Source organism: Lampetra planeri, chromosome 32 (genome assembly GCF_965212315.1).
Source record: "Lampetra planeri chromosome 32, kcLamPlan1.2.h2, whole genome shotgun sequence".
NCBI lineage: Eukaryota > Metazoa > Chordata > Hyperoartia > Petromyzontiformes > Petromyzontidae > Lampetra > Lampetra planeri.
This window is the reverse complement of record NC_136138.1, coordinates 4,280,969-4,292,746: the sequence shown is the minus strand read 5'-3', so window position 1 is coordinate 4,292,746 and position 11,778 is coordinate 4,280,969. Positions and strand designations below refer to the sequence as shown.

At 50.5% G+C, this 11,778-nt stretch overlaps 1 protein-coding gene across 2 annotated transcripts; it reads right to left on the bottom strand.

Moving 5' to 3' along the window:
- Positions 1–288: 288 nt before the first annotated feature.
- Positions 289–8,221, bottom strand: DNAJB9 (DnaJ heat shock protein family (Hsp40) member B9). 2 transcript variants are annotated; one of them, XM_078609526.1, is made up of 3 exons: positions 8,003–8,221; positions 5,009–5,258; positions 289–3,354 (listed from the first exon to the last, which is right to left on the bottom strand). In XM_078609526.1, exons 2-3 carry the CDS (start codon positions 5,241–5,243, stop codon positions 2,813–2,815), a joined length of 777 nt encoding a protein of 258 aa, XP_078465652.1. In that variant the 5' UTR covers positions 5,244–5,258; positions 8,003–8,221; the 3' UTR covers positions 289–2,812. The 2 variants fall into 2 exon arrangements, with proteins under 2 accessions (XP_078465652.1, XP_078465651.1); XM_078609525.1 differs by having other exon boundaries at positions 7,988–8,220.
- Between the last annotated feature and the right edge of the window lie 3,557 nt (positions 8,222–11,778).

Sequence of the window (11,778 nt, the reverse complement as noted above, 5' to 3'; positions counted from 1 at the left end):
TACTTGCCCAAGTCTGTTGAAGACTATTAAGAGGGGTGGGTGTCTGTCTTTTATAATTTCATACACACACAAAAGACCATACACATGCAGGCAAACACACACACACAAGGATCCCCTCCCGGACCGTGGTAAAACAACTTGCACAAACCCCCCCTCCCAAAAGTTTAGCTCGGTACGCCACTGACCAGTGATGAATGAAGGGGTTCATGGGGGCCGTGTGGCGGCTGTTGTTGCTGCTGCTGCAGCAATAAAAGCACGGCGCTGTCACAATAACACGCGGGGACAGAGCGAGCTTCATCGTTTTATTGAACACTCTCTCTCTCCACACTGCTTCAGGAACAACCCTCGCTCACAATCGAGCGCTCCAACAGCAGCAGCCCTTTCTACACGCAACAAAATAAACCGGTTCAAACGTTTTGCTCAATTCGTACACTGTACATAGACGGCCACATTTGCCAATCCACCGTTGGATGTGGGCTTCCACACGCCATGCGGGTCGCTGGAGGATTATTTGACACCGAACCACGCTGGCCAGTGTGGGTTGAAGGTGGAAAGCGTCGACGTGGGAGCATGGTCCAGTTCAATGGATTTTGTTGCACTGCCCTCTGCTGCCCACCACCTAACCCCAAAGCAGCCTACGTTTGTTTTTTTAATGCTCGGTGATCAACCATCCAAGCACTATCCATGCTTCGCGCCTGCTTAGCTTCCGAGATAGGATGAGATCGGGCGCATTCCAGGTTTGATTTGGTTTTCGGTATTTCATATGCTACCAAGTAAAACTAGTTTTTTTGTGAAACCGCTGTGAATTTAACCCATCTCGGGCACGAAGCTGAATTGGTTTGGTGAAAACGGTTGCAATCAACTGGGTTATCTCGTGTGGAAGCGGTCACCGAGGCTCAGGATTCTCACGTTCCGCTTAGTAAAATGTAATAATGCACGTGTCCCATCACTAACAATCCACAACTATAGTGCGCGCACACCTCCAGACGGCGGGCGCTTTAAGTTAATTAGTAATTAAAAATTACCTTCATTATTGCACTTGGCTTTCAGAGGCTACGGTCAACAATGCGGTCAACTCAATAGGGATAGACAGAACGACAGACGCATAACGGGACGAACGCGAGACACGGAGACACAGACACAGGGGAATGAGGACACGGGAGGGAAAAAATACACAGGGTTCAGACATGCATGGGGACTGGGGCCAGAGACACATGGGGACAAAGACACAGGTCATGGGGTTGACATGGGAGACAAATGGATACACAAAGGCACACAAGGAACACGGACACTCACACGGGGACACCAATACCAATACTCGCCATTTGCCACTAAGTGACGGTGACGTCACCACGGCACCTGTGCCACGCCAGATGCACTTTGAGGCTACGTGAAGTGTCGAAGGCTCGCTGACAGGTCCCGGGACAGACCCAGGTGCCATGGGTTGGCTGACTGAGATGACCGGTAGATGCACCACAGACACTCTCACACACGTGTACCCATGCTCACACATATGCTTCTTGGGTACACCGATACTTGGCACGTCCTGGCCACAGTCCAGACCCAGGGATCAGCGGCAAGGCACCCTGCGTCACGTGGCCCTGCTTAATAAGCAAGGAATTTGTTCGACTGGGCGATGAAACTGTGCTCATGACGACCACGGCTTCACCCGTCGCACTTCGCCGGCCACCCCCCTCCCCCCCCCCCCCGATGTTTACCACAGTCTGGTCACGGTGAATAAACTGCCCCACTCCGCACACCACCCCCCAAAAACTTTACGCATGTCGAGAGCTGCGTTAAAGCCCCATCACGCTCCACCGCGCGTTCCTTCGTGTGTCACTTGGGCTCACGGGTGGGCCCCGGTGAGAGGAGGGCACGGGGAAAGCACTGCTCGCAAAACACGGACAGGCGACCGCCGCAAATAAATTAGCAGCTGTAGCGGCAATTATCATAGAAATGTAAAACTGATAGGTTTAAACTCATCGGTTTAAGTTCAGCTTGTTTTTCTGCTCTCCCGATTATATTTGAAATGTGATATTTGTGGTGTCATCTTACGAAGGAATTTCCAATCACAACTCTTGCAGGGAACAGTTCACAGTATTCCCTCGTTATTCACGAGCAATATGTTCTGGAAATGCTTGTGAATAGCTAAATTTGCAGATATCGATCTACGAACATCGTACGTGCAATGTCGACAGATGCTTCTAAAACTCGATGTTGCCGAGTAAAGTTCCAGATGCGATTCGCGGACAGCCAACATCGCGGATAGAAAGTTTGTAAATAAGAAAGGAAAAATGTACCACCTTGTGTCCAAGAATGACCCCAGAAGATGACACCTAAGAACTACTTGGCAAATCAAATCACTGAAATAAGCCGACTTTATCCACACGAGGAACACACTATTTATATGCCCTGCAAATAATGTTTCGGATGTGTAATTCAACCGCATTTTTTGGTCTCAAGAGTTGAAATAAACCGAATTGTACGAAATAAAATTTAAAAGTTTTTGTGCAGTCATTGGTGATACTGGCAGAGACCAACAGCTCACTACACTTGAGAAGGCAGTTTAATCATCACAGGGAGGCTGCCGCAACCCAGATTCAAACCTCGGGTCTCAAGCAGTTGCTAGCTCAGTGACTCTGGCATGGCCATTAGAAACTCTTTGAGCCACTTAGCAACCTGCTTAAGAAAGTTTGTTGCCGCATGCGGCTCGTTAACACTTGAGCACTTACGTGGGGTTGGGTGAGATGATGAGGGGGCAGGTGGGGAAAGGTTGGGGCTTCCAGGGAGGGGGGTCTGGGGTTGGACAGTGTCACGCCCCCGAGCACTCCGTGTAGGTCGTCACCATGTTTCCGATTCTCTGTGTGACCGTACGGCAGTGCTGCGACCTGGCGCCGCCATGCGAGTGCGCTTGAGCGTGCGTTTGAGCGTGCGCGTTAGTGTGCGCGCTAGCGTGAGCGTGCGCGTGAGCGTGCCCCCTGCTCCCAGCCTTGGCGCTGGCGCCGCTGAAGATGGAGTCGGCGAGCGGGTCGGCCCTGAACAGCTCCTCGAACAGGCCGTTTGTGTCGAAAAACTGCTGCCGGGCGGATGCGCGCCGGGGCCGCTGGTGGTGCGAGCCGAACGTTGAGTCGGCGCGACTGCCGGCTCCTCCTCCCGCTTGCCTCCCGAAGTCAAAGTTGGGCGCGTCGTCGAAGTGCCGGAAGAAGTCGTCAAAGTTGAAGTCGAAGTCCGCCCCCTGTTGCTGCTGCTGCTGCTGCTGCTTGAAGCCGCTGCCTGGCGCTCCGCCGGCACCCGCACGCCACCCAAAGGTGTCGTAGTCGCGGCGCCGCTTCTCGTCAGACAGCACCTCGTAGGCTGCATGCGACGCAAGGGAGACGATGGCACGAGTCGGACATGAGCAGTGAACGTGTAACATCTCATCATCCGCCCGCTTCTCCGGCAACTGTACACGCCATCTCTGCCACCGATGCCACTCCGAGATCCCTTTAGCCCCTGACCATGTGCAGGCAGGCTACCAGTTGGGGCCCCGTGGAGATGCTACAGGGAACTTTTCTGTGGAGAGCTTATGTACCACACAGGGATGACTTACGCAGAGGCTGTAGCTGGTGGCTGAAAGCGAAAAGCTACAGCAATAGATCCAACATGCAGACCTGCGCTATAAAGGCGATTTTACAATTAATTTGTCTAAATTCCAGCTCCAAGCATTACAAATTTCAGTTTTAGTGTCATGCAATGAGCGCTGCTCTCTGAGGAAGGGTGAATGATGCACTGCAGCGACGCCTAGTGTGAGCTTACACAGGGATAATTTTCTAAATAAACCAGTCTACCAATAAACCAAGAAAAAAATCCGAACCCAGGACACCTCATTCAGTGATTACCCCCTCGCCATTGTTGGCTCGCGACGTCACGTGCCCTCCAGTCTAACCAGCGATCAGAAAAATAACCACTGGGAAATCGAGCACTGCCACCCAGTGGTCGCCATTAACACATCACACGCCACTTCTGCAGTTGCCTGCGTAGAGTGTGGCAGCGGGGTTAAAATACAGGTAGTCCCCGAGTTACGATGGTCCGACTTACGATATTTCGATCTTACGATGGAGATACGACAAAATTGCCATCAACAACCTAACATCGTTCAAGTATGCAGACGACGGACTGAATCTTGGTGAGTACAGTACAATACGGATACGTTCAATGCATGTATGATACGTAGCTTTAGCGATTTCATTTTAAGGTTACCACGATACGATACGTTCAATGCATGTTAAAAAAAATTCTAGCAGATAGGATTGTTTCCTGAAAAAACGTTCTATTAAATTGCAGTTCATATAGGTAGGCTAAGAATTTACCTTGTTTTTTACTTTACATTTTACCGTGCAATACAGTATTGTAATTAATACATACAGTATAGTTTATACAGTACGGTACTGTAAATTGCTCTGTTTTGCTAAATTATCACCATTCTTTAAGACTCCTGGGTAGGCGAGGAGCCATCTTCGACTTACGATATTTTCGACTTACGATGGGGTCGTTGTAACGCATCTCCATCTTAAGTAGAGGGTATTAAAAATTATTTATACCCCCCCACCCCGCCCCCCCGGGATAGTTTTAACCCCTCCATCCAGTGTGTCATTTTCATTCTACCATCGATAATTATGTTGGGAGTTTGCCTGTTAGTCTTGTACCGACATTTAAACAAATGTGGAATTGAACTGGGTTGTAAGATACCTACATACTATGCTGACCCAGGCGGGGAGGCGGGTATCGTATTGTTATCACCAGCAATGATCAATCCACTGCTGAATGAAGGCCTCCCCAAGCCGTCGCCACCTCTCGCAATCCCGCAATGTAATAATCCACAAGGCACCCGCACACACAAGCCGATTTCACCACGCAACTACAGCAACAGTATTTTTAACCTAGTGTCCAACTGATATGTATAAGAATTCTGGCCCCGAGTTCAGGATTCCACGGGGATGCCCTATCTGACAAGGGCGCCGCTGCTCACCCTCGGCGATCTCGTGGAAGCGCGCCTCTGCATCGGGGTTCTTGTTCTTGTCGGGGTGGTGCGCCATGGCGAGCCGGTGGAACGCCTTCTTGATCTGGCGCTGCGAGGCCGAGCGTGGCACGCCCAGAACCTCGTAGTGGTCGCGCTGCTGCTGCTGCTGCTGAGTGGCGCCCAACAGCTCCGCCAGCAGCAGCACGCACAGCGCACTCGATAGTACACTCTGGGGGGACGTCATGATACACAGCGCTGCCTGGGAGGAGAGGGGGACACACTGGCGAGTTAGAGGTGAGTGAGAGGGGAGGCAGCATCCCTTGTCTGGGGGGGGGGGCAGCTATGATGCACAGTGCCGCCTATGGGACAGAGGCGGTTAGGAGCATGCAGGCACTACGAGTAACTCGCAAGGGAGCCACACAGCACATACAGGGTATGTACAACCGTCACAAACAACGTATGTACAACATGTATAACACACACCATCATCAGCCAAGATCAAACCACTGTTTGATAAAGGCATCCCAAAGACGCCACATCTTTCTCATGATCCTACGATGTAATAATACAAAACATACATTACACAAAACACAGGCCACATATTACACACACACACTAAATACAAAAATATAAACACATATCACATACAACACAAAATAGCTACATATTACACGCAATCATATCACACACAACACATCACATAAGACACATCCATATCTGTATACATACACACAGCAAATACAACATACGTGTTGAACTTTTTTCACGCCGTACAAAGCCAACCGTGCCAATCGGAGGTGCGGGGAAGAGGAGTGAGGAGGGGCAGACAGAGGTGGACTCGAGCAGAGAGCGCAAGATTTGGAGGCACCAAAACAGTGACGCCAACACGGCGCTAAATTTAGAGATGAATTTACTTCCTACAGCGAGACAGGTTCAGTGAACCCAGAAGCGTCAGCATCAATCACATAGCAGACTCGGCATCACCACACACACGGCATCATCATCATCACGCAAACACGGCATCACCACACCCAGACTCGTCATGCTTAACATCATCAAGACACGGTACCGTCAAACCCAGCCCCATCACTCAACACCATCATCACACCCAGCCCCATCACTCAACACCATCACCACCCAGCCCCATCACTCAACACCATCATCACACACAGCCCCATCACCACCCAGCCCCATCACTCAACACCATCATCACACCCAGCCCCATCACCACACCCAGCCCCATCACTCAACACCATCATCACACACAGCGCCATCACTCAACACAATCACCACACCCAGCCCCATCGCACTCAACACCATCACCACACCCAGCCCCATCACTCAACACCATCACCACACCCAGCCCCATAACCACACAGCCCCATTGCACTCAACACCATCACCCCACCCAGCCCCATCGCACACAGCCCCATCACTCAACACCATCATCACACCCAGCCCCATCACCACACCCAGCCCCATCACCCCATCCAGCCCCATCACTCAACACAATCACCACACCCAGCCCCATCACTCAACACCATCACCACACCCAGCCCCATAACCACACAGCCCCATCGCACTCAACACCATCACCCCACACAGCCCCATCACTGAACACCATCACCACACACAGCCCCATCACCACACAGCCCCATCACCATACAGCCCCATCACCACCCAGCCCCATCACCACTCAACACCATCATCACACCCAGCCCCATCGCTCAACATAATCACACCCAGCCCCATCACCACACAGCCCCATCACCACCCAGCCCCATCACACTCAACACCATCATGACACCCAGTCCCATCACACTCAACACCATCACCACCCAGCGCCATCACCACTCAACACCATCACCACCCAGCCTCATCACCACACAGCCCCATCACCACTCAACACCATCATCACACCCAGCCCCATCGCTCAACATAATCATCACACCCAGCCCCATCACCACACAGCCCCATCACCACCCAGCCCCATCACCACTCAACACCATCATCACACCCAGCCCCATCGCTCAACATAATCATCACACCCAGCCCCATCACACTCAACACCATCATGACACCCAGCCCCATCACACTCAACACCATCACCACCCAGCGCCATCACCACTCAACACCATCACCACCCAGCCTCATCACCACCCAGCCCCATCACCACTCAACACCATCATCACACCCAGCCCCATCGCTCAACATAATCATCACACCCAGCCCCATCACCACACAGCCCCATCACCATCCAGCCCCATCACACTCAACACCATCATGACACCCAGCCCCATCACACTCAACACCATCACCACCCAGCGCCATCACCACTCAACACCATCACCACCCAGCCTCATCACCACACAGCCCCATCACCACCCAGCCCCATCACCACTCAACACCATCACCACCCAGCGCCATCACCACTCAACACCATCACCACCCAGCCCCATCACCACTCAACTCCATGACACCCAGGCCCATCGCACTCAACACCATCATCACACAGCCCCATCACTCAACACCATCATCACCACCCAGCCCCATCACCACACAGCCCCATCATCACACCCAGCCCCATCGCACTCAACACCATCATCACACAGCCCCATCACTCAACACAATCATCACACCCAGCCCCATCACACTCAACACCATCACCACAGCCCCATCACCACTCAACACCATCGTCACACATCCCCATCACACTCAACACCATCACCACAGCGCCATCACCACACACAGCCCTATCACCACTCAACTCCATGACACCCAGGCCCACAATAACCGTTACTCTCTCCATTGCGTGCGTTACTCTTATTAACGTAGAGTATCTCCAATCAACCAAAACTGTGAATGATTAAAATAGTTCACACATGTTCATCACACGGCTCTAGTTAATAGCATATGTCTTTTATACTTGCACGTAGGATTATTATCGTTCTAAATGATCATCATGATACGGTGATTTTATTATTTTACCGAAGGCGCAGATACCTCAGACCCCTGAGGTAGTGAAGTTCTTCAGCGAAACCGCAGCAACACTATTACTTACACGTTTAAAACAAAAAAACAAATATGTTGACCAGTTACGACGACATTCAGCTTAAAATGTAACAATTTTAATTCGTAAAAAAAATGAAGGCGTGAGACGAACGCTGCTACGCGCCAAGCAGCTTCCAGAACGGACGAGACCAAACCACGTGGGGGGGGGATTTAACTCCCAGTTGTGGACGCGTCCACACTCACACAAGAAGATGCATTTTCCCAATAACAAACCACACTCTTCAGTAATAATTATAGATGTAATACACTTAAAACACGTTGCAGTAATTCCTTTTGTGAAGTGGTATTGTTGGACGAGTGTACAGCACTGTAAAGATATTACCTTCTACCCCGATGAGTTGGTAGAGTCCGTTCCGAGCTTACAACACGAAGCTTTTTGTGATTGGTCCACGAAGCGTGTCCCACAGTGCACCGGGCGAGAGGGGAGGGGCTCCGGAGGGGGGGTGGGGGGGGGCTCGGGGTGGGGTGGGGGGTGCTCGGGGTGGGTGAGGCTCTGGGTGGCGGTGGGGGGCCCCGAGGTGGGGGGGGGGCAGCTTCGGAGTGGTGGGGGTGGGCTCGGGGTAGCGGTGGGGGTGGCTCGGGGTGGGGGTGCTCGAGTTAGGCGGGGGCTCAGGGTGGGGGGCTCGGGGTGAGGGGGGCAGCCTCGGGGTGGGGTGGGTGGGGGTGCTCGGGGTAGGGGAGCTTGGGGTGACGGTGGGGGGGCTCGGGGTGGCGGTGGGGGGGCTTCGAGGTGGGGGGGGGGCTTGGGGTTGCTCGGGGTGGCGGTGGAGAGTCTCGGGGTGGGGGGGGGCAGTCTCTGGGTGGGAGGGGGGCCTCTGACCCCACATCTGATTTTATAACTGCAATTGAAAGAATGAACCATCAGTGCCATTACCTGTACCCTAGGTAATTAATTAAACCGTTCACTCCAGTTGCCTGTGTTTATTGAGCAGCTACACGATGTGGGCAGCGGACGGCAGTACACCAAGAACAATTGTTGTAGTGTAGTTTCTATGCTCCCCCCCCCCCGCTTTCGCTAACCCGCACTGACTGGTGCAGTGAATTATGGTGAAAATGACACCCACAACCTGCACGATGTCGGGGAGGCTCTCATCCAGCAGTGCATTTACAAAAAAATAGGGATGTACTTGTACATACACTGCATTGGTATTAACTTCACTGGGCCTCATCAGAAAGGCGGAGACTTCTAACCCACGTGGAGCCACGGTGTGCTTGTGGTCCAACAATTGTATAATTTAATTAAGCGGCAAAAATACACACATCCCCGGCTTTTCTGTCAATGTCATCATACTATCCAGAAAAGCATCACTCACTCAAAACACAATAAATAAGCAATGTCTCCATATTTCTACGTATAAATATACAATTATTCCTTACACAACCCCATTAGCTGCACGCACGGCCTTCTGCGAGTCCATAATTTCAGCAGCATTGATTCAAGACAAGCAGATATCTTGACTAGTTGTTACATGAAGTGTCTCATCAGTCCATAATTTCAGCAGAATTGATTCAAGACAAGCAGACGTCTGGACTATGAGAATAGGTTTTCCCATTTATTCTGGCAACAAAACAGGTGTTAAGATGTTAAAACCCCAAACTGAAACCTTTTACAAGGAATCATGTCTGCATTAACCACAATTCTTGTGGTCAGAATGCAAACAAAAAACACACTGATAATATATGCATTGTCTTTAAAACTGATAACTGGACTAGTTTTTACATTAAGTGTCTCATCCGTCCATAATTTCAGCAACATTGATTCAAGACAAGCAGGTGCCTGGACTAGTTTTGAACATTAAGTGTCTCATCAGCAATGGTGAGCAGCAAATATTCAAGGCAAAGACCGCCATCTAAGCAGGGTCCTAGACTCTTCTTTTGGTCAATATGCTGTCAGGTTAGCTGCCTTAGTTTGCGTGGAAGTGAAACTCGGGTGCTGCACAGTAATATCCCGATTTAGGTGTCGACCTTTCACGTCGTTTCGCAAATACGTCGTCACGTGATTAACACCACGATCTTGATGTGGCTCACCTCAACCCGCACTTAGTCGCTGACAGCGCCCGCCCGTCCTTTCACGTAAGGGGCCGTCCATAAATGACGTCACGCACCTAGGGGGGGGGGGTCAGACATTTGTGACGATATGTGACGAGGGGGGGGGGTTGAGAAATGTGACGTCACATGAAAATGCGCAACTTTAAATCAATATAGACAACACGTTCTACATAATTAAATAATGTTTTCTTCTACAACATCAGAGTGCAGCGCCACATTAAATACGCACTACAATGACAATAGTTTAAAGCGATTTGAAGAATGTTTTTTTTTGGTGGGGGGGCAGAGCTTTGTGACGTCATATTTGAGGGGGGGTCTGACTTTTTGTGACGCCGTGTGACGAAGGGGGGGGGGGTCAAAAATCGTCCAAAATCGCGTGACGTCATTTATGGACGGCCCCTAACCGTCGCCTCTCAGCCTTCGCCTCCACCCCCTACCCTGTACACTAAATAGTTTGCGTCCAGCGTCAAGAAATGTACCGGACTGGAGAACAATGCATTACTTGTGTACAGTATCTTATTGTACCCTGTTTAGTGTGTGTCAAGGTTTACTGCTGTACACTCGTGTTGAGCACGGCATTTTTGTTTGTTTGTAATTGAACGTAACGTTGCGTGTAACGTCGTACACTCCGTTGTCTTCTGATTTGGCTCTCGTTGGGAATTTACGACGTTTTGATATTCGACGCCGCAACTTTCAGGAACGCACCCCCCCCCCCCCCCCTGACGTAAACCGAGGGTATTAATGTACCCGGAGAAACCCCATGCACACGAGGACATTACAATGAGGTCCGCACAGAAGGGGCTTAAGAACCCAATTGATGTCTCATACTCTTTGGTGCTTTCGGTAAAGTCACGTAGATCGAAAAATAAATAATAGATCACGACGTTTCGATCGCAACAACAAGCCGACTCTCCGAGTTGCATTACATTTCTACATTTTGCTAAGTTTTATCTTTTTTTCCACGGTTTTACTTAACTTGATTCCGGTGTCGTGGTCAAATCTTGTAATCAAAATTTCGTCCACTCCCTGTTGTCCAATCAATCACACATTTTGCACACGTACTCAGATCGGGTGACAATGCATGCCTCTACCAAAATCGGCATCAAATAATCAATTAATCCGCTACTTTAAAGCAATTTACATTTAGTATGGACGCCTTATTATTTACATATTTTTGTGTAGGTCAAAACCGCCGCGGGCCCTAAACTCTCGAATCGCCTCGTCCAAGAAGCCGGCGCCACGTGTTTCAAGCGTCACGTGTCTCGGGCGTCACGTGTTTCAAGCGTCACGTGTCTCGGGCGTCACGTGTGTCAAGCGTCACGTGTCTCAAGCGCCACGTGTCTCAGGCGCGTCTGGTCCGTGTCAACGAGTTACAGGGCACCCTCACTCCACACAAACAAAAATTGTACATTGAAGATTAATTCATAAAGTAATCAATTAATTCAAGTAAGCGTTGATGTGGAAGCAGGCGTCTCATCATTGACGTACTTCGACCGTGAATAAAACCGTTGTTTTAACAAAACACTTTTTTTTATGAGTTTTTAATCTATCACCTTGTTCCCTCTTTGAATTTCATCCTCTGTCACAGCGGCTTGTTTCACTTTCTCACCTGAAGACGGTTGCTTGTTGTTGCGATCGAAACGTCGTGATCGATTTTT